This window comes from Phyllobates terribilis, unplaced genomic scaffold (genome assembly GCF_046119375.1).
Source record: "Phyllobates terribilis strain yellow unplaced genomic scaffold, ASM4611937v1 Scaffold_11__3_contigs__length_659146591, whole genome shotgun sequence".
NCBI lineage: Eukaryota > Metazoa > Chordata > Amphibia > Anura > Dendrobatidae > Phyllobates > Phyllobates terribilis.
Window position 1 is genome coordinate 524,564,794 of NW_027362771.1, and position 23,104 is coordinate 524,587,897.

Here is a 23,104-nt window from a genome sequence, read left to right on the forward strand (position 1 = left end):
GAAAAATCCACAGCACTACCAATTATTTTGCGGAATAGCGTTGTTTTCGCCACCATTGACTTGCATTGAAACGCATGGAATCCGCATCACTGCATCTGCAGATGCGGATACCATGCGTTTCAATGTGTGGATGGTACCCGGGTTTGAAGAAGAGGAGACTCTCCTCCGGACCCGGGTACCATAGTACCTGTAAAAAAAAGAATAAAATAAAAAATATACATTATACTTACCTTCTGATGGCCCCCGGTGTCCTTAACGATGCGTCCTGGCTTGCCGGCAGCTCGCGATGGTCTAAAAAGGACCTGCCATGACGTCACTTAGTCATGTGACGAGTCACGCGACCGCTGACGTCGGGGGTCGCGTGACCTGTCACATGACTAAATGACGTCATGACAGGTCATTTTAGTCCACCGCGAGCTGCCGGCAAGCCAAGAGGCATCGGATAAGGACTCCGGGGGCCATCAGAAGGTAAGCATAATATTTATATTTTATTTTTTACCATTCTTTACGGTCACACTATATAAATCCATGCAGGTTGCATGGATTTACAGTTAGGTCCATATATATTTGGACAGAGACAACATTTTTCTAACTTTGTTTCTGGACATTACCACAATGAATTTTAAACAAAACAATTCAGATGCAGTTGAAGTTCAGACTTTCAGCTTTAATTTGATGGTATCCACATTAAAATTGGATGAAGGGTTTAGGAGTTTCAGCTCCTTAACATGTGCCACCCTGTTTTTAAAGGGACCAAAAGTAATTGGACAGATTAAATAATTGTAAATAAAATGTTCATTTCTAGTACTTGGTTGAAAACCCTTTGTTGGCAATGACTGCCTGAAGTCTTGAACTCATGGACATCACCAGACGCTGTGTTTTCTCCTTTTTGATGCTCTGCCAGGCCTTCACTGCGGTGATTTTCAGTTGCTGTTTGTTTGTGGGCCTTTCTGTCTGAAGTTTAGTCTTTAACAAGTGAAATGCATGCTCAATTGGGTTGAGATCAGGTGACTGACTTGGCCATTCAAGAATATTCCACTTCTTTGCTTTAATAAACTCCTGGGTTGCTTTGGCTTTATGTTTTGGGTCATTGTCCATCTGTAGTATGAAACGACGACCAATCAGTTTGGCTGCATTTGGCTGAATCTGAGCACACAGTATGGCTCTGAATACATCAGAATTCAATCGGCTGCTTCTGTCCTGTGTCACATCATCAATAAACACTAGTGACCCAGTGCCACTGGCAGCCATGCATGCCCAAGCCATCACACTGCCTCCGCCGTGTTTTACACGGTATGCTTTGGATCATGAGCTGTACCATGCCTTCGCCATACTTTTCTCTTTCCATCATTCTGGTAGAGGTTGATCTTGGTTTCATCTGTCCAAAGAATGTTCTTCCAGAACTGTGCTGGCTTTTTTAGATGTTTTTAGCAAAGTCCAGTCTAGCCTTTTTATTCTTGATGCTTATGAGTGGCTTGCACCGTGCAGTGAACCCTTTGTATTTGCTTATATGCAGTCTTCTCTTTATGGTAGATTTGGATATTGATACGCCTACCTCCTGGAGAGTGTTGTTCACTTGGTTGGCTGTTGTGAAGGGGTTTCTCTTCACCATGGAGATTATTCTCCGATCATCCACCACTGTTGTCTTCCGTGGGCACCCAGGTCTTTTTGCATTGATGAGTTCACCAGTGCTTTCTTTCTTTCTTTTTCAGGATGTACCAAACTGTAGATTTTGCCACTCCTAATATTGTAGCAATTTCTCGGATGTTTTTTTTCTGTTTTTGCAGCTTAAGGATGGCTTGTTTCACCTGCATGGAGAGCTCCTTTGACCGCATGTTTACTTCACAGCAAAACCTTCCAAATGTAAGCACCACACCTCAAATCAACTCCAGGCCTTTTATCTGCTTAATTGAGAATGACATAATGAAGGGATTGCCCACACCTGTCCATGAAATAGCCTTGGAGTCAATTGTCCAATTACTTTTGGTCCCTTTAAAAACAGGGTGGCACATGTTAAGGAGCGGAAACTCCTAAACCCTTCATCCAATTTTAATGTGGATACCCTCAAATGAAAGCTGAAAGTCTGAACTTCAACTGCATCTGAATTGTTTTGTTTAAAATTCATTGTGGTAATGTCTAAAACCAAAATTAGAAAATGTTGGACCTAACTGTATATAGTGTGACCAAGTTGTCAATCACTTTCCAAGTGATGCTAAAATTGCTTGGAAAGCGCTTGACAACCTGCATGTGGAAATGCATGTGAAGAACGCTTCACTTCCGCTTGTCCCTGGCAGGAAAAACGCATGTAAAATCTGCATGTGTTTTTTCTGCCAGGGAGATTCATAAACGCTCAAAAAAAAATCCAGAGCATTTCTGCATCGTGGGCACATAGCCTTAGGCCCAAGTCCAGAGCCTCTCACTTAGCCAAATCGGACCTCATACTTTGCACTGACGAGGGGCAACACCCCGAAACACTGTGTCTGCAAATTGAGATTCTTGTTTGGCTTTTATCCTAAGTCATATTGCAAGGCTCGTTAAAGGGTTGATATTGACTTTAAGGATCGCTGCTTCCAATAGGTGGCACTAGAGTTTAAGACCGCTTCCTCTCTGAAGAGACAATTATGGACAACAAGACAAAGCTATACCTCACCCTGTGCACAGCTCTGTACGGAATGATTATGGAGCTGTCTCCTAGCAGTGAACTTGTAACATCCTATATTCCCCCTTCTACTTCACAGGATTTTGTGGTCGGACTGTCTATTCTCCTTCGGGGAAGTGTCCATGAAAAATTAAAATGGGCTTTTAACCTGTACGATATAAATAAAGATGGATACATTACCAAGGAGGTAAGATGGAATCCTTATGGGTAATGTGAATTGCAAAGTTTTACCTACCTAGCCTTCACAAATTGGTCGTGATTATGTGGGTTTCTAGGCTGGATACCTAATCTGCTGCTCTCTACTAGGACTAGACTTTAAGGGTTCGCTTACAGGTGATGGAGTTGCTGTGGATTTTCCATATGGATTTTTTAGAGGACGTGCGCTGCAAAATTAATTCGTAGCAAAGTAAATTAAATTCCAGAAAATCCCATCCACACTTTTCTGACCGATGATGCAGATTTTGACATCTACAAAATGTTAATTCCTGATATAAATTGGAAGTGGATTTATAGTGGACTTTTCCTGGAGAGGCCGCGTTCTACAGAAACAGGCAGGAGAACCACAGAAGCCCCAAGGGAGTTAAGCATAGTGCTGTGTTTTCTTTTTCTTTTTTTAATTTTACATTCTGCAGGAAAATTCCAATAAAGTAAAGACAATTTTGTGAAGATTTGCTGCAGCAGATTATTTGCAGCACATCGCTCAGGAATTTATTCATTATTATTTCCATATTACTGTTTGTATGTATATATATATATATATATATATATATATATATTAAAGTTAGCAATTTTCCAAATGGCCACTATGCTAATACTAAACTCAAACACCCTGTTTTGTACAGATGACTTTTCAGCAGTCTCATTATCATCACAGACAGGATTCAAATTTGTAGTTTAATATTTTCTTACATTCAAGGTAGACATAAGTCCATCAAGGTCAACCTATAGCCTAACATGGTGATGACTGATAAAACCTCTATATAAGTAGACAAGACAGGATCCACCATTCACAATAAGTGATATCACAGCCTCCCCCCTGTTACCCTTCTCTTCATATTGACCTTTCCCCATTTTTTTCATGTTGAAGTGGACATATGATGTACTAGTGGCTGCAGAGTGGAAGAAGTCTTTTTTTTTTTTAATTGTGAGATATTAGCATTCAAAGTATTTGCCATCTAATGAGTTATCTTTTGTTAAAGGGAACCTGTCATGTAAAATAATGCTAATCACCTGCAAATATGGGATTAATCTGCAGGTTAATAGTGTTCAGACACCGTGCGCCGCTGGCACTGAAAGCCCCGCTACTGGGAGGTAATGAACTTTATCCCCCCCTCCCCGGCAGCGTTCAGCTTACAGTTTTGGTGGTGCTGGCACGGTTTCAGTCACGACTCAGTGTATCGAGAGCAGCGACTCTAACCGCACCATCGACACTGACTGATAGCAGGCTCAGCATTAGAATTGGCTCTCAGTCAGTGCCGGGAGCATGGTTGCTGCTCTCTATACACTGAGCGATGAGTGAAACCATGCCGGCGCCGCCCCGTGACTGGAAGCCGAACAATGCCGGAGAAGATAAAGTTAATTTCCTCTGGGCAGTGGGGGTCTCAATGTCAGTGAAGCATGGTGTCAGAATGCTATTAACCTGCAGATTTACCCCATATTTGCAGGTTAATAGCGTTATTTTACATGACAGATTCTCTTTAAGTCCAAATGACAAACCCTTCTATTAGCTCTCCTTTCATGGTATTGTCACCTCTGCTGTACTGCTCCTTCCTACTTACTGAAGCAGGCAGCTCATAGGTGCCATAATTACACTTATGCCTGCACTGATCAGGGCAACTCCCATTGCGAGGAGATTAGAGCAGGGTGTCATTATACTGTATGTCATACACAAGCTTGTTTTGGGCTACTACTGTGTGAGCTGTAATAACAACCTGCACTGCTTTAACTTCAGAGCAATTACTGACACACTTGAGCTTTCATCTCTGTACAGGCAGTGTGGTCCCCAGGGGGGCAGTACAGCAGAGATGACAGTGCTGTTACAGGAGGAGAGCTTATAGAAGGGTTTGTAATATAGCACAGCTAAACTCAGCAGTGCTGCTCCTCTCCATCACTGACTGCCAAGACCTATCTGATATGCATGAGTCATCTGTGCTCCACTCCCAGCATTTTCTAATCATACCACAACAGGTTATACCAGGAGATCAGGCCATCATTATACGTCTCATACACCGAGGAACATTTTCTGAGCTACTGTGGGGCATGTTCTTTTTTCACTAAGTTTTGCTGCCTGCTTATGATTGGACAACATCATAGAAGAGAAAGAAGTACACGTCCCCAGTGAAAACTGTCTGATAACACCCACCTGAATCATCATAGAAGAGAAAGAAGTACACGTCCCCAGTGAAAACTGTCTGATAACACCCACCTGAATTTAGTGAAAATTAACTCTTTGTGGGCCAAATACTTTGATTGCTAATATCTCCACAATGAAGAGGCAAAATTAAAAAAGAAAAAAATATGTTTTATTCTGTGCTACAGCCACTATGACATCATGTTTCCAGTTCAACATAAAACATGTGGTGAAAGGTCCTCCTTAAATACTTCAATACAATCCAGTAGGGTTTCAGTCAGTCTATTGTTGATAATGTCCATATGCACAATAGGAAGTAGGAATCTAATATTTGGACTAGTGCCAATATGTGATTTTTTATTTTTTAAAAATAATGATACGACAAATAGAAAACATTATCAAAAATGTTTAAAAATACATTTAACATAAGAACCGGATATAAAAAATAGGTCATTTTCTGAATATACATTCCCTTTAAATAAGTGTGTGGATGTTTTAAGGCAAACTATTACATCTATGTTTAGGAGATGCTGGCAATAATGAAATCCATCTACGACATGATGGGACGTTACACATACCCCATGCTAAGAGATGATGATCCTATCGAGCACGTGGAGAGGTTCTTCCAGGTATCATTAAAGAACTATCCTCAAGCTGACTCTTAAGCAGCTCAGAGCTCTGCAGTTTCCTTACTTACTGGCTGCTTGGGTGGGAGTGGGAGACGGGCACTTCTCCTTGAATGACAGTTCTGATCCAAGATCTTTGCTCTGTTTCTACACATTTAAAGTCTGTCAGTGTTTGTTCGAAGTCTACATTATTATTATTTGTACATATAGAGATACTAAGGTATTTTAACAAGCACACAGCTCAGGAAAGTGAGAGCAGTGATTAGGAGAATTGTTCTGAAAGTTGCCAATGGTGGAGGCTGGAGACCGGTAATTTTACAGATCTGATAACTGCTCAGCACCTAAGAGAAAAGGGGAGGGAGCTGAGCAGCTAACTGCTGTATAGAAATTAATGGGCTGGAAAGAGATAACTGGGATGTTAAGAGTTAACTCCTCTCCTGGAATGTAACTACTTTGCATACTTGGTCAAGCTCTGGTAGCTGAGCTCCTTGGAAACAAGCTCTATCCTATGTAAGATAAAAAGCTCTGAGATCTGTAGAATGACAGCAGATAGAAAAAGTAAGTAAAATTGTAAACTTGTTTATTTTCATGCTGTCTAACTAAAGAAAGCAGTTTAATAACATGAAAATACTAATTAGAAATATCAACTTCATGCTAGAGGTAATTTATTTTCATCTGATTTACAGAAGATGGACCGAAATCATGACGGAGTAGTAACCATTGATGAATTTTTGGAGACTTGTCAAAAGGTAAATTGATTGTAAACAACATGTCGCAGATTTTATAATCCACAATGTACTCATTGTTGATAAGGATTCCTCACGGAAAAGCTGCAGATTAGCTTAAAGGGGTTGTCCGGTCCAAATCGATAAGTCTGCAGTCACTCTGTGAAACTGCAGACTTATAAATCCCTCCAGTGCACGCACTGTGAGTAGTGGGGTTTCGCCGGTTTTTGACCAGGTTTATGAGTTATACATACTCCCAGCCAGGGCCCGTCTAGTGAACGTGTCCTTGCTCAATACACTTGTATTGAGCGAGGCCGTGCCCCATCTAGTGACGTGACTGTCGAGTGGGCGTGTCCGACTCGAGGGCGCGGCCTTGCTCCATACAAGTGTATGGAGAGTGAGGCCGCTCCCACTGGCCAGGAGTATGTATAATGCATACATACCCTCCGGTCCCGTGTCAGAAACCGGCGAATCCTGGCAGCGCACAGTGCTGGGGGGATTCATAAGTGTGCAGTTACACAGTTTTACTCTGAAACAAGGTGTCATTTCAGAGGAAACATGCTCTAAAAAGGAATCAAAAGCAAGATGACTAAGAGGACTAGTAACAGGGGACATGTTAGGACACAAGTGAAAGAGATCTGTCAGTCAAACAAAGCCTGGGCGGGGATAAGCCAGCAGGGACCCGCCGCGTGACTAGTTCTCTTAGTCACCGCATTCCCTGGTTCCTGCTCAAAGTATGTTTTGTTTGACACGACCCTCATTTCAGAGTAAAGCATGGATATTTGAATGTTGCATGAGATTTGCAGTCAAACGTGACTTATTCTGAAGTCTATGAGGGCAACACCGGATGTGACTGAAAAATCAACATTTTTGAATTTTTGCATTAGTTCCAGTCATAAGATGCAGTGTGTAACGGGTCTGGGAGGTGGAACCTCTGAGCAACTATACAAGGGGGCAGTCCTTGTAAGGAAGCGGGTGGCTCCTAGGGAAGGCGGGCAGGTAGTCACGGCTAGTGACGGAGACAGTCTCTGGGTAAAAGGGCAGGAGGTCACGGCAAGTGACGGGGACAGTCTCTAGACAGGCGGGTGGTCACGGCAAGTGACGGCAGAGCCTCCAGGTAGGCTAGCAGGCAGGTAGCAGGTGGACGCTCCCAGGTGAGTGGGCAAGAGTCTCTGGACAGGCAGGTGGTCACAGCACGTGACGGCGGAGCCTCCAGGTAGGATAGCAGGCAGGTAGCAGGTGAGCGGGCAAGAGTCTCTGGACAGGCAGGTGGTCACAGCACGTGACGGCGGAGCCTCCAGGTAGGCTAGCAGACAGGTAGTAGGTGAGCGCTCCCAGATGAGCGGGCAGGCTGGTCCATAGACAGACTGACAGGTGTCGGAAGGCAGACCGTCGGACCGCAGGCTTGCAAGCAGGTAAGCGGATATCAGGCAGGTATCAAGCAGGAATCTGGCAGGTAACTGGTAACGGGACCTGAGGGCTGAAGCGGAGTGAAGGCTTTGCAACAACATTGCTCGGGCACCTCCATTTTGGAGGAGGTGCCTTATATATGGGAGGTCCTCCGGCAATTGGCCGGGGACTCCTTAGGACGGCGTGCGCGGTCCCTTTAAGAGAGGGGGAGCGCGCGCGCGCGACCTAAGCACACTGCCGGGGAAGGAGCGCGTGCCGGAAGCAGCGGGGAGAGAAGCGCTGGAGGACGCCGCGCCTGGAGCGGGGAGGTGAGAGGGACAGCGTCTCTGCCTAGTACGGGGCAGAGACGCCGATGCTACAGTACCCCCCCCTTTAGGCCCCCTCTTTTTTTGGCCAGAAAGAAATTTTTCAAGGAGAAGCGGGGCGTTGATGTTCTCCCTGGGTTCCCAAGTTCTCTCCTCAGGACCAAACCCCTTCCAATCCACCAGAAAAAAGGTTTTTCCTCTTACCCTCTTGGAGGCCAGAATACTCTCTACCTCAAAGACGTCATCAGCGGAAACTGGAGCAGGAGGGGCACCTGGATTATTGGAAAAAGAGTTAAAGACAACGGGTTTGAGGAGAGATACGTGGAAGGAGTTGGGAATCCGTAGGGTGGCCGGGAGTTTTAATTTGTAGGCCACAGGGTTAATTTGCCTGAGGACTTCGAAGGGACTGATGAATCGAGGGCCCAACTTGAAGGAGGGTACTTTGAGCCGCACATGTTTGGACGAGAGCCAAACCTTGTCTCCCGGACGGAATTGAGGCGGATCCAGACGTCTCTTATCAGCATATCTCTTCATCCGCTCAGAGGACAGAAGAAGAGCGGACCTGGTACTCTCCCAAATAGTAGAAAATTCGCTGACAAGAGACTCCGCAGCAGGGTTGTCCACAGAAACGGAGACAGGAAGTGGAATCCGGGGATGTTGGCCACCGACTATAAAGAACGGGGATTTGGAAGAGGATTCGCTCTCATGGTTATTGTAAGAGAACTCGGCCCATGGTAGGAGATCCACCCAGTCCGAATGGTGTGCATTAACGAAGTGCCGGAGGCAACTGGTCAGGATCTGATTGTTCCGCTCCACTTGACCATTGGACTGTGGGTGGTAAGCGGAGGAGAAGTCCAGGGTGATGTCAAGCAGCTTACATGTGGCTCTCCAGAAGCGTGAGGTGAACTGAACCCCACGATCCGACATGATGTGGAGGGGCAGGCCATGGAGACGGAAGATGTGGCGGATAAAGTCTTTAGCCAGCTCGGGTGCAGATGGGAGACCAGGCAGGGGAATGAAGTGGGCCATCTTAGAAAAGCGGTCAGCGACAACCCAAATGACTGTACAACTGGCAGAAATAGGAAGATCGGTGATAAAGTCCATAGCAATGTGCTGCCAAGGAGCAGCAGGTACGGGAAGGGGCAGGAGATGGCCGGCTGGAAGATGTCTGGGAACTTTGTTACGGGCACAGGATGAGCAGGCCGCGACGAAGTCTACCACGTCCTTACGCAGGGTAGGCCACCAGTAATGCCGGGTAATGAGTTGGAAGGTCTTCTTTTGGCCAGCATGGCCAGCTAGTTTAGAAGAATGTCCCCAGCGAAGAACCCTCTCCCGATCTGGTACAGCTACAAACGTCTTACCAGGTGGGAGACGAGTCAGATCCAAGGGGGCCACATTCATCACCTTGGAGGAGTCGATGATGTGCGTAGGCTCCTCCTCTTGATCGGAGGACAGGAAGGACCGGGACAAGGCATCAGCTTTGACGTTCTTGTCCGCCGGACGGAAATGAAGAATGAAGTCGAAGCGGGCAAAAAACAACGACCACATGGCCTGGCGAGGATTGAGTCTCTGGGCATTTTGGAGATATGCCAGGTTTTTGTGATCCGTGTAGATAATTACCGGGTAGAGAGCCCCTTCAAGCAGATAGCGCCACTCCCCCAGTGCCAATTTGATGGCTAGCAATTCACGGTCTCCTATGGAGTAGTTGCGCTCAGACGAGGAGAAGATTTTGGAGAAGAAGCCGCAGGTTACCATTCTCCCGGTAGAAGATTTTTGGGTGAGTACCGCTCCGGCTCCGGAGGAGGAGGCATCAACCTCCAGGTAGAATTGTTTATTACAGTCCGGACGGTGCAGGACGGGAGCAGAGGCAAAGGCTTTCTTTAAGGAAAGGAAGGCCTCCTCGGCTTCAGGCGACCATGTCCTGGGATTAGCCCCCTTACGGGTGAGTGCAGATATGGGAGCAGTCCGAGACGAGAAGTGTGGGATGAAAAGATGATAGTAATTAGCGAAGCCCAGGAATCGCTGTATCGCCTTCAAACCTTCAGGACGAGGCCATTTTAGAACGGAAGAGAGCTTCTCGGGATCCATTTGCAGACCTGTCTGGGAGATGACATAGCCCAAGAACGGTAGGGAGGTCTGGTCGAAGAGGCACGTATTTGGCATAGAGGTGGTTCTGCTGAAGCCTAAGCAGGACCTGACGAACATCCCTTCGGTGTGTGGGGAGATCCGGAGAGAAGACCAAGATATCGTCCAGGTATACCACTACGCAGGAGTACAGGAGGTCACGGAAGATGTCGTTGACTAGTTCTTGAAAGACAGCGGGAGCATTACAGAGACTGAAGGGCATCACAAGGTACTCATAGTGACCGTCCCGGGTATTGAATGCCGTCTTCCACTCGTCTCCTTGACGGATACGGACCAGGTTATATGCTCCTTGTAGATCCAGCTTGGAGAAGATCCTGGCGCCCTTGAGACGGTCAAACAATTCGGAGATGAGCGGCAGGGGGTATTTGTTTTTTACTGTGATGAGATTGAGTCCTCTGTAGTCAATACAGGGACGTAGCGAGCCGTCTTTCTTTTTGACAAAGAAGAATCCGGCTCCAGCCGGGGAGGTAGATTTTCGGATAAATCCCCTAGCCAGATTCTCTTCAATGTACTCAGACATGGACCGGGTCTCGGCTGCAGACAATGGGTAGATACGCCCACGGGGGGGAGTGGTGCCAGGTACCAGGTCGATCGGGCAGTCATATGGCCTATGGGGTGGCAACGTCTCTGCTTCCTTCTTACCGAAGACGTCCGCATAGGGCCAGTAAGGAGCCGGAAGACCTGGTAAATTAGCTGGAGTAGGCGGAGGGCGAGCTGGGCGGACCGGAACCAGGCAGGTCCTATGGCAGTCTGGACCCCATCGGAGTACTTCACCGGATCGCCAGTTCAATACGGGTTCGTGTGTCTGGAGCCAAGGTAGACCTAGCAACAGGGAGTGAGAAAGTCCGGACAGCACATGGAATGAGATTTCCTCAGAGTGCAGCATTCCCACCTGCAGGGTTATGGGTTCAGTGACGAGCAGGATGGTCTCCGAGAGAAGTCTTCCATCCACGGAGGCGACTGACAATGGTTCAGCCAGGGGCTTGGTGGGAATACGGTATCTCTCTACCAGAGACTGGGAGATGAGGTTTCCAGCAGCTCCAGAATCCAGGTGGGCGAGTTCAAAGTGACGGTTTTCTCCCCAAGCAATAGAGACCGGTAAAGTCAGAGACGGAGAGTGCTTACTTTTGTCTAGGACGACCTCTCCGAGCGGTCCTAGACACTGGCGTTTCCCGGCTTTTCCGGGCAGGAACGGATGAAGTGCTCCATACTGCCACAATAGAAACAGCTTCCTTCGGCTCGGCGAGATTCTTGGCGAGATCTGACCATCTTGGTCTGGTCGATCTGCATAGGTTCAGGCGAGGGCGCCCGCGGAGTGACTGGTTGAGAGGCAGGTCTCAGGGAAGTAGGAGCAGAGCAAGAAAAGTCTTTCTCCCAGGCAGTCTCTTTGGCACGTTCTTGGAACCGGATGTCAATCCGGGTAGCTAGTGACACCAGGTCATCCAGAGTGGTAGGAATGTCCCGACCAGCTAACTCGTCCTTAATCCGACCGGAAAGACCCTCCCAGAAGACGGACACCAGAGCCTCATTTTCCCAGGTAAGCTCAGAAGCGAGGGTGCGGAACCGTATGGCATATTGGCCCACGGTGAGACTCCCTTGGCGGAGACATAGCAGAGAGGAGGCAGAAGAGGTTTTCTGTCCAGGTTCATCGAAGACTTTCCGGAAAGCAGCGAGGAAAGACGGCAGGTCGAACACCAGGGGATCCCCTCTCTCCCACAGGGGATATAGCCATGCCAGTGCCTCCCCAGTGAGATGGGACATGATGAAGGCCACCTTGGCCCGGTCGGAGATGAACTGGTATGCCAATATCTCAAAGTGCAGGGTGCACTGGTTTATGAAACCCCGAGCTAAAGTACTTTCGCTGGCAAAGCGTGGAGGTGCCAGAAGCCGAGGTCCATAGTCGGGTACCATGAAGGGACTGGATTGCGGTACCGCAGGAATGGGCACGGCTGGACCAGAGGTAGACAAAGACGAGTCACACAATGCGCCTAGACGAGAGTTAACGGACCGTAGATAGGACAGTACCACCTCCTGCTGAGTTTTCTGACGTAAGACTTCCTGGTGCAGATCGGAGATCTGGGGACCACCGGGTTCCATGGCCCGAGCAAACTGTAACGGGTCTGGGAGGTGGAACCTCTGAGCAACTATACAAGGGGGCAGTCCTTGTAAGGAAGCGGGTGGCTCCCAGGGAAGGCGGGCAGGTAGTCACGGCTAGTGACGGGGACAGTCTCTGGGTAAAAGGGCAGGTAGTCACGGCAAGTGACGAGGACAGTCTCTAGACAGGCGGGTGGTCACGGCAAGTGACGGCAGAGCCTCCAGGTAGGCTAGCAGGCAGGTAGCAGGTGGACGCTCCCAGGTGAGCGGGCAAGAGTCTCTGGACAGGCAGGTGGTCACAGCACGTGACGGCGGAGCCTCCAGGTAGGCTAGCAGGCAGGTAGCAGGTGAGCGCTCCCAGGTGAGCGGGCAAGAGTCTCTGGACAGGCAGGTGGTCACAGCACGTGACGGCGGAGCCTCCAGGTAGGCTAGCAGACAGGTAGTAGGTGAGCGCTCCCAGATGAGCGGGCAGGCTGGTCCATAGACAGACTGACAGGTGTCGGAAGGCAGACCGTCGGACCGCAGGCTTGCAAGCAGGTAAGCGGATATCAGGCAGGTATCAAGCAGGAATCTGGCAGGTGACTGGCAGGTAACTGGTAACGGGACCTGAGGGCTGAAGCAGAGTGAAGGCTTTGCAACAACATTGCTCGGGCACCTCCATTTTGGAGGAGGTGCCTTATATATGGGAGGTCCTCCGGCAATTGGCCGGGGACTCCTTAGGATGGCGCGCGCGGTCCCTTTAAGAGAGGGGGAGCGCGCGCGCCCTAAGAACACTGCCGGGGAAGGAGCGCGTGCCGGAAGCTGCGGGGAGAGAAGCGCTGGAGGACGCCGCGCCTGGAGCGGGGAGGTGAGAGGGACGGCGTCTCTGCCTAGTACGGGGCAGAGACGCCGATGCTACACAGTGTCACAATACAACATTGCAATATTCATGTTTTGCCGTTGATATTGACATGTAGATCTATAGCCTATGTGTTCCCCAATAGGATTTGTGATAGGAAGTCCTGAAAATCAATGCCTCGGTGATAATTTCTTCATCTTAAAGGTAATCTGTCACCAGATGTTGCTACTCCATCTGAGAGCAGCATGTAGTAGAGGCAGAGACCCTGACTCCAGCGATGTGTCACTTACTGGGCTGCTTGATATCATATTAATAGAATCACTGCTTTATCTGCTGCAGATCTAGCATGTCTCTGAACACCGTCCACACCACTGATTGGCAGCTTTCTCTGTACTGTTATGTTCTGCTACCAGAGCTAAGGAAAGAGAGGAGATCTGTCCCTACGATAGAACTCAGCTTAATCCCTACGATGTAACAGGGGACCTGATCCTGCGATCAGACCTGCTAAAGTCCTAAGCTAGTCTGTACGGAGACCTATAGATGTGGGGAAGGAATCCCTACAAGTACTAAGGACTGGGAGGAAAATGGGACACCTCCTAACAGAAATAGTAGCAGACAGACGAACAAACAAAATATATAGAACATAGAGGTCCGTAGACCAAGCAAACTAACAGAGTTAGATACAGAGCACAGGCTAGCTAGAAAGTAGTTATACAATTGACGCGCCCCTGGGCCTTCGTCGCGCGGCATCGCGCGCACGGGAGCTTACCTGGAGCCGGATCTGTTGAGGGTTGTAGTCTCGTGGCGGTGACCCGGTCCGTGCCCAGGGAGTCAAACTGAGCGGCGATGTATTAGCGGTAGATGTTGTACGACTACGCCACCCGTTGAATGCAGCGAAGGAGCTGCCGCTGCAGGGCAGACCGCTGAGGCCGGTGATATGATTGTGCAGCGTAGATGGTATAACCCCCAACGGGAGGGGTATGGCCTCAGGGCAGCAGATGTGGATGATGGAGGTAGTGATGGTGCAGCAAGGAGAGTCAGAAACGTATAATGCAGTTTCAGGGTTTTTACTCACAGGTGTTACTTCAGTCACTTCGGCCGGGAGTGACCACCCGGGCCGTGCTGCGTCCACCAGGTGCGGGACTCGGCTAACCCCCAGGCAATTCCGGAGCGTAGTCCTGAGCTCCCCTCTCTCTCTCTCTGGCCGTCCCCACCAGGGATCCACCTTTGTCCGGTTCCCTCGGGCCTCTCAATGGTAAAACCTTTTATGGCTTTCCTGACCCTACTCGTGGTGTACCTTCCTGGTGAATGTGGTGAGGGTCGTGGCAAAACTTGACCACGACCTCCGGTTCCTGACTAAGGATGTTTTGCCTCCGTCAGTTTGGGATCCAGTGCCCTCTTCTGCCAACCCTTCACCCTTTTTAGCTCACTCATGGGATCTCGGGGTTCCCTCTTGGTCTTATGTCTCTGGGCCTTTCTTCCTCCTCTTCTCTCTGCTTCAGGCCTGGCCCTGGAGCTGGGCCCAGCCGGAGCCACAGCTCCCTGTCAGCCCTCTTGGCTGAACTCTCCCTCAGAACTGACCCTGTCTCTAGATGGTGCCCACCATATATACTCCCTCTATGTGTGAGCCCAGGTGACTAGCACCCAATGGGCTCCTACCTCTATGCCCAGAGCCCCTCCCCTATCTGCCCCTACACTACTGGGATGTTCCTCCCCCCCTCCCACTCCAGCCAGGGACAGACGCTGTCGTACCTGCACATCTAACTGGTGGGAGTACCGTAGTTCCGTCCCCCGGAAATGGGATGAGTGTAGTGCATGCAGCTAGCTGAGCTCAGTCCCACACTCCATCCTTACCCAGGAGTGGAATACCACACCTCTGGTTGAGGTGCAATACCCCTGTAGCAACCGAGTCCTCAAGGTGCTACATTCCCCCCTGGTAAACCACAGCACGTCCTCGGGCTGTAAAAGAGTAAAACAATATAAAACATACAAAAATATTAAAGTGCACTTACATATAAAACATTAACCATAACTCATCCCTTTATGGGAGGTACTTTTCTCTCTAACGTTACAAGTATAAAACATTTTTCTTAGTCATAATAAAACATCTGGCTAATGCCACCGGAACTCTTTTGGCACATAACACATATCTTCACATTATTACTCTAGCAGCATATAACTTTCAATATTATCTTTACTTCTGGCCACTGTGCAATTTGTGACCAGGTAAAAGTGCAACAGTCACAAAAACAGTTCCTTATAAAACCGGTAGGGGGCGCTTTAGGAAGCGCAACTATTTACAGGGTGGCCGCTCTCAGTCCTCGGCCAGTGGGGAAAAAGGGATGGCTGCTCACAGTCCTCAGCCTGGTTAGGGATAGGGACACACGGGAACAAGTCACTAGTCCCAACGGGGACCATATTCTATTTAGCAGCAGTTCTTGTACCCTTACGGGTAACTATTTACAGTTCCACTTTACCGTACTTCAGTAACGGCGTCCTCATGCTCCTTCCCGCGGGTAGTCTTCAAACCCGTCCGGGTCCTCTTGTTCCTCCTCGCACTGTAGCTCTTCCTCGGTCAGTCGGTGCACATGAAGAGCATATGGTCCCTTAGCACACTGATGCCGGGTGAAGGTGACCTCGTCACCCGGGTAAAGGTCACGTCCTCTGTGTCCCTCCGGCAGATGACTCTCGACATCTCTGCGGGTGACAAAGACGTCGCCGGGGGTTCTGTGATCCCGGATAAAGCCCCAACCGTGCTCCAGTTGGAACTTGATTATGGTCCCGGTGGCGCGGGGACCGTGGGCTGCACGGGGGTTTCGCCGGGTCCGACGTTTCTACTCCGCACTCTGGACTTGCAGCCGCTCCTCGCGGACCCGCCTCTCTCGCCGTTCCCTGTCGAAGACCTCCAGTTGTTGCCGGCAGCACTCCGCACGCTGGGCTGCGGCCGCCCGGGTCTCGTGGGTAAACCCAATGAGGTTTTCTCCGGTGGGGTCCCATTCGAATTGGGCCTCCTCCAACGGGAGCGGAACGATCTTGACAGGCGCCGGAGCTGGGATTAGGGGTTCACACAAGGGCCGTTCCCTCCGGAGTCATGGGTTGGTATACTCCGGTGGCCATTCGAACGGCAGCCCGTCCGGGCTAGTGTGCTGTGCGTACAGGTCCTCGCCCAGTGGTGGCACTGTGGAGGTGGAGAGCGCTGTGGGGGCAGCGGCGCCCGGGGGTTCTTGGCAATGCATCCAGGCCGGAGGCATCCTGAATGTGAAGGGCGCTTTAGAGACAGCGGCGCCCGGGGGTACTCGGCCTTGTGACCAGGCCGGTGGCGTTTCCTGCTTGGCCACGCTCTGGATTGAGGCGCGTGACGTCACAGAGGGCGCGGCCGCGGCTCCTGCCGCTTGAGGCCTAGTTTGGAGCGGTGGCGGTGCAGTAACGGGCACGGTCGGTGGGATTTCGGGCTCTGCGACGGGGAGCTGGGGCAGGCTCACGGCTACTTGGCTTGGGGTGGTGACGTCCCCTTTACCTGCTTCCATCTCTTCAGCTCCTTCCACGGCGTCGTCTCTGGCCTTCGTCCCTCCTGCACCATCCTCAGAGGCAGACAGACTCCTCGTCCCGGGTGGCGTCCTTTGCTGGCGGGTTCCAGCCTGCAGGGCCATTTCTCGGCTCCACTCGGCCAGCACTTCTTGCTGCACTCGGGCCATCTTCCGAGCCAAGCCCTTCAGCGCAGTCTGTGCATGCTCCCGATCTCGGGGGAGCTGTGCCAGAATCTCCACCAGCCTTCTGGGGTGGCGGCCTGCAACAGGCTCCTGACCACAGGGTCGGTGCTGCCTGACTCTCCCTCCATCTCCGGGTGCGATCTCTCCAGACTCCTCCAGGCTGCACCCATCCTCTCTCTTTTGTTCTTGATCCGCCCACTTTTTGGGTGGTCCCGGGGCAACTTGGTGATTGTCAGTTCCAGGGGCAGCCACCCCACGCTGATGGACATCTCTACCATTGCAGTCTCTGCTGGTGGGGGCGGTCTCCGCTTTTGGCGCTCTTCTGGGACCAGGCCCACGATGGGAGGTGGTCTCTTGCCACCCTCTGGCACGCCCATAATGGCGTCCGCTCTGCCAGGGCGGGAAATCGTCTCAGATGGCGGGAATCGTCTCCTAATGGCGGGAAACTCCGTGGATGGCGGGAAAAGGCTGCAGATGGCGGGCAAACGGCGGGAAACGACCCGAGATGGCGTCCGATGGCGGGGACCCTCTGGAATTGGCGGGAGACTTCTTCTGACGGTAAATATAAACTTTTCTTCAGGCACGCAGTACCCGGTAGTTGCGAGCACGAGATCCTGCCGACTACGCCAAAGTTGACGCGCCCCTGGGCCTTCGTCGCGCGGCATCGCGCGCACGGGAGCTTACCCGGAGCCGGATCTGTTGAGGGTTGTAGTCTCGTGGCGGTGACCCGGTCCGTGCCCAGGGAGTCAAACTGAGCGGCGATGTATTAGCGGTAGATGTTGTACGACTACGCCACCTGTTGAATGCAGCGAAGGAGCTGCCGCTGCAGGGCAGACCGCTGAGGCCGGTGATATGATTGTGCAGCATAGATGGTATAACCCCCAACGGGAGGGGTATGGCCTCAGGGCAGCAGATGTGGATGATGGAGGTAGTGATGGTGCAGCAAGGAGAGTCAGAAACGTATAATGCAGTTTCAGGGTTTTTACTCACAGGTGTTACTTCAGTCACTTCGGCCGGGAGTGACCACCCGGGCCGTGCTGCGTCCACCAGGTGCGGGACTCGGCTAACCCCCAGGCAATTCCGGAGCGTGGTCCTGAGCTCCCCTCTCTCTCTCTCTCTCTCTGGCCATCCCCACCAGGGATCCACCTTTGTCCGGTTCCCTCGGGCTTCTCAATGGTAAAACCTTTTATGGCTTTCCTGACCCTACTCGTGGTGTACCTTCCTGGTGAATGTGGTGAGGGTCGTGGCAAAACTTGACCACGACCTCCGGTTCCTGACTAAGGATGTTTTGCCTCCGTCAGTTTGGGATCCGGTGCCCTCTTCTGCCAACCCTTCACCCTTTTTAGCTCACTCGTGGGATCTCGGGGTTCCCTCTTCGTCTTATGTCTCTGGGCCTTTCTTCCTCCTCTTCTCTCTGCTTCAGGCCTGGCCCTGGAGCTGGGCCCAGCCGGAGCCACAGCTCCCTGTCAGCCCTCTTGGCTGAACTCTCCCTCAGAACTGACCCTGTCTCTAGATGGTGCCCACCATATATACTCCCTCTATGTGTGAGCCCAGGTGACTAGCACCCAATGGGCTCCTACCTCTATGCCCAGAGCCCCTCCCCTATCTGCCCCTACACTACTGGGATGTTCCTCCCCCCCTCCCACTCCAGCCAGGGACAGACGCTGTCGTACCTGCACATCTAACTGGTGGGAGTACCGTAGTTCCGTCCCCCGGAAATGGGATGAGTGTAGTGCATGCAGCTAGCTGAGCTCAGTCCCACACTCCATCCTTACCCGGGAGTGGAATACCACACCTCTGGTTGAGGTGCAATACCCCTGTAGCAACCGAGTCCTCAGGGTGCTACACAATGAAGTCCAGCAAAGCCAGAAGGGCGGAGCAGGATTAAATAGGCCAACAAGGTCATGTGACCAGCAAAGGAAAAAACCTAAGAGCAAGGTTCTAACAGTACCCCCCCTTCTAAGAGGATCCTCCGGATCCCCTAGGACCAGGCTTATCAGGAAATCTCCTGTGAAACGCTCTGATAAGTCTGGACGCGGAAACATCATCCGACCTCACCCAAGAGTTATCCTCGGGTCCGAAACCTTTCCAGGCCACAAGATACTGCAAACTACCTCTATACCGTCTAGAGTTAAGGATGCGAGAAATTTCATATTCCCCGTCCTCCACCACCGGAGGAACAGAGGCAGAGGCGTCACAATCCGATACAACAGCTTTTTTCAACAGAGAGACATGAAATACCGGATTAATTCTCCAGGAGGTAGGAACCTCCAACCTAACAGCAGATTGGTTGACAACCTGAAGCACCTTAAAGGGCCCTACAAACTTGGGACCCAATTTCTTAGAAGGAATCCTCAACCGCAGATTCCTAGAGGACAACCAAACCATGTCTCCAACAGCGAACAAAACCTCCTGTCGTTTCCTATCAAAGTAGTCTTTAGATTTTCTGTTGGCCTCCTGAAGATTACCACGCACATCCGTCCAAACTCTCTCCAAATCACCGGAAAAATTCTCCTCCTCAGGCACGGCAGATCCTAACTTGGAGAACGACCCAAACGACGGATGTCTCCCAGAACAACAAAAAAAAGGCGAACAACCAGCAGAAGAAGATGTATGATTGTTCAGAGCAAATTCAGCAAGTGGCAGAAACTCAGACCACCCCTCTTGATTGTCTGCCACAAAACAACGCAAGAACTGCTCAACATCCTGGTTTTTCCTTTCTGTCTGGCCATTAGATTCAGGATGATATCCGGACGAGAACGACAAATGAACTCCCAACCTGTCACAAAAGGCACGCCAAAAACGAGCCACGAACTGAGGTCCCCTATCAGAAACAATGTCAGTAGGAACGCCATGAAGTCTGACAATTTCCTTGACAAAGGCCTTAGCGAGAGTTTTAGCGCAGGGCAGTTTGACGAAGGGAACCAAGTGACACATCTTGCTAAAACGGTCCATGACCACCCAGATGACAGTAAAACCCTCAGAGGGGGGAAGGTCAGTTATAAAGTCCATAGCTAAATGTGTCCAAGGAGCACTGGGAACCTCCAAAGGACAAAGCAACCCCGCAGCAGGAGTATGTGAGGACTTAGATCTAGCACATATAGTACATTGACGCACCCACTTAATGACTTCCTTCTGCCATCCAGGCCACCAAAAACTGCGACCCACCAGTCTCTTGGTCTCAGAGATTCCGGGATGACCTGCCAACCGAGATTCGTGACACTCAACAAACAAATCTCTCCTAAAGGTCCCAGGCACAAACAACCTCCCATGAGGAGTGTTAGATGGGGCATTCTCCTGTGCTTTAAGAATCTCATCTTCCAAAACGGAGTCCAAAGCAGCTATCACAACACCTTCTTGTAAAATGTTCTCCTCTTTCTCAACACCGACTATGGGAGAAAAACTGCGAGACAAGGCATCCGCCTTAACATTCTTAGTACCAGGGATGTAAGTAACGGAGAAATTAAACCGCGAAAAAAACAGTGCCCACCTAGCCTGACGGGCATTCAGGCGCTTGGCAGCATCAAGATATATCAGATTTTTATGATCCGTAAGAACCTGAACGGGAAATTCCGCACCTTCCAAGAAGTGGCGCCAGTGTTCAAATGCGAGTTTAATAGCCAATAATTCCCGATTACCAATATCGTAATTCAGTTCAGTCTCCGAAAAAATTTTTGAAAAAAATGCACAGGGATGTAATCCATCCCCGTTATCCTGAGACAATACTGCGCCAACCCCCACAGAGGAAGCATCAACCTCAACCAAAAACGGCTTAGTCACATCAGGCTGCATAAGGATGGGAGCAGAGGTGAACCTCTCCTTGAGATACACAAAAGCTTCAATGGCCTCAGAAGACCACTGAACCGCATCAGCACCTTTCCTGGTGAGATCGGTCAGAGGTTTGACAATACTAGAAAAAATTTTTATGAATTTTCTGTAATAATTGGCGAAACCTAAAAACCTCTGTATCGATTTCAAACCAATAGGCCTAGGCCATTCCTGTACAGCTTGAACTTTAACCAGGTCCATCTCAAAATCTTCGCTGGAGATAATGTAGCCCAAAAAACGAATTCTCTGTACAGCGAACTCACATTTCTCCAGCTTAGCAAAAAGCGAATTGTCCATTAATAACTGTAATACCTCACGTACGCTCCACCAATGAGACTCCAGATCCGGAGAATAAATCAAAATGTCATCCAAATACACAACCACATTTTTGCCGATCAAAGGTCTAAGGATGTCATTAATAAGATTCTGAAAAAATGCAGGAGCATTAGTAAGACCAAAGGGCATAACCAGATTCTCAAAATGACCCACAGGAGTGTTAAAAGCAGTCTTCCATTCGTCACCCTCCTTCATGCGCAAAAGATTGTATGCCCCCTTAAGGTCAATTTTAGAGAACCACTTGGCCCCCATTAACTGGTTAAACAGATCAGGAATCAATGGCAGTGGGTAAGGATTGCGTACAGTAATTTTGTTAATCTCACGAAAATCCAGACAAGGACGTAAACCGCCGTCCTTTTTTTTTTACAAAAAAAAATCCAACCGCCACAGGAGACTTAGAGGGCCTAATGTGACCGGCGGCCAAACTTGTCTGTATGTATTCCTCCAAAGCCTTCCTCTCAGGAATGGTAAGGTTAAATAAACGACTTTTAGGAAGAGTCGCTCCAGGGACAAATTCAATAGAACAATCATAGTCTCTATGGGGAGGCAAAACCTGCGATTCCTTCTCAGAAAAAACTCTCCAAAAATCCTGAATAGGAACAGGCAATTCTCCCCTATCCAAAGCTGCAATACGCCCGTTACAACACTTGTCATAACATTTATGGCTCCAGGATTTAATTTCACTGGTAGACCAATCCAGTACAGGATTGTGAAATTTTAACCAGGGCAATCCCAATATTACTGGAGAAGGCAAGTTATTCAAAACTACCAAATCCAATTTCTCATGGTGAACACCATTAATAGTGAGAGGAAATTCACAGACCTTGAGAGTAATATTCTTCAAAGGGGAACCATCCACAGAAACCACAGCAATGGGGGATGATAAAGGTTCGGGTTTTAAATTGAGTCTTTCCAAGAATCCCCCATCAATTACATTCAGAGTAGACCCACAATCAACAAACACCCGAAATTCCATTAATTTTTCCTCAGCAATCGTGGAAGCAGCTAAAAATACACCCTTGGAATTTAAACAGGCAATACGGGCATGACTGACCATTTTTTTTTTTCTTTCTTCATACGAAGTTCACAGCCTTTAATCAAATGACCAGATTTTCCGCAATAGAAACACAAGCCTTCAGAAAATCTACGGTCTTTTTCTTGAGAGCGAGGTGCCACCGATCCAATCTCCATCGGTTCACCACTGTTAGTACAATATTTTTCCACATTACCTGATCCCTGTCTCAAACGCCTCAACTCAGTCTCAGCTGATGAGACATGGTCAGGATCATCCTACAACAGTCCCAAAGCAGAAAAAAAACTATCCACTGATCTGAAGCATGTATCACTAGGTTGCAAAGAAAAGGCCCACTCCTGAGGCTCTTTGCGCAAAAGACTTGGGTCTCAAACGAAAATACAATAAGCAAGCATTTTTAAATGAAAAAAATTCTCGGTGTTCACCAAAAAATAAATCCGGCAAACATACCTTAGGCTCCAAGAAATGTGCTCCAGGACAGTTACTCACGTGCTGACGGAGCTCGGCCACCTCCAGAGAGAGTCCCTGCAGGCGATGAGCCAAATCCTGAACCGACACCATGATGGAACAGAAAAATCTTTCCTTAGAGAATTTGCAGGCTGGACTTACTGTTATGTTCTGCTACCAGAGCTAAGGAAAGAGAGGAGATCTGTCCCTACGATAGAACTCAGCTTAATCCCTACGATGTAACAGGGGACCTGATCCTGCGATCAGACCTGCTAAAGTCCTAAGCTAGTCTGTACGGAGACCTATAGATGTGGGGAAGGAATCCCTACAAGTACTAAAGGACTGGGAGGAAAATGGGACACCTCCTAACAGAAATAGTAGCAGACAGACGAACAAACAAAATATATAGAACATAGAGGTCCGTAGACCAAGCAAACTAACAGAGTTAGATACAGAGCACAGGCTAGCTAGAAAGTAGTTATACAATGAAGTCCAGCAAAGCCAGAAGGGCGGAGCAGGATTAAATAGGCCAACAAGGTCATGTGACCAGCAAAGGAAAAAACCTAAGAGCAAGGTTCTAACATGTACCTTGTGCATA

At 49.4% G+C, this 23,104-nt stretch overlaps 1 protein-coding gene across 3 annotated transcripts in view; it reads left to right on the top strand.

Annotated features, from left to right (window-relative positions):
• KCNIP3 (potassium voltage-gated channel interacting protein 3) overlaps positions 1-23,104 on the top strand; it is a 210,672-nt gene that overhangs the window by 184,295 nt on the left and 3,273 nt on the right. For all 3 annotated transcript variants that reach the window (XM_073653669.1, XM_073653670.1, XM_073653671.1), the window contains 3 exons: positions 2,739-2,846; positions 5,534-5,638; positions 6,322-6,384. In XM_073653669.1, coding sequence (XP_073509770.1) covers positions 2,739-2,846; positions 5,534-5,638; positions 6,322-6,384 — 276 coding nt within the window. The remainder of the gene's footprint in view (positions 1-2,738; positions 2,847-5,533; positions 5,639-6,321; positions 6,385-23,104) is intronic.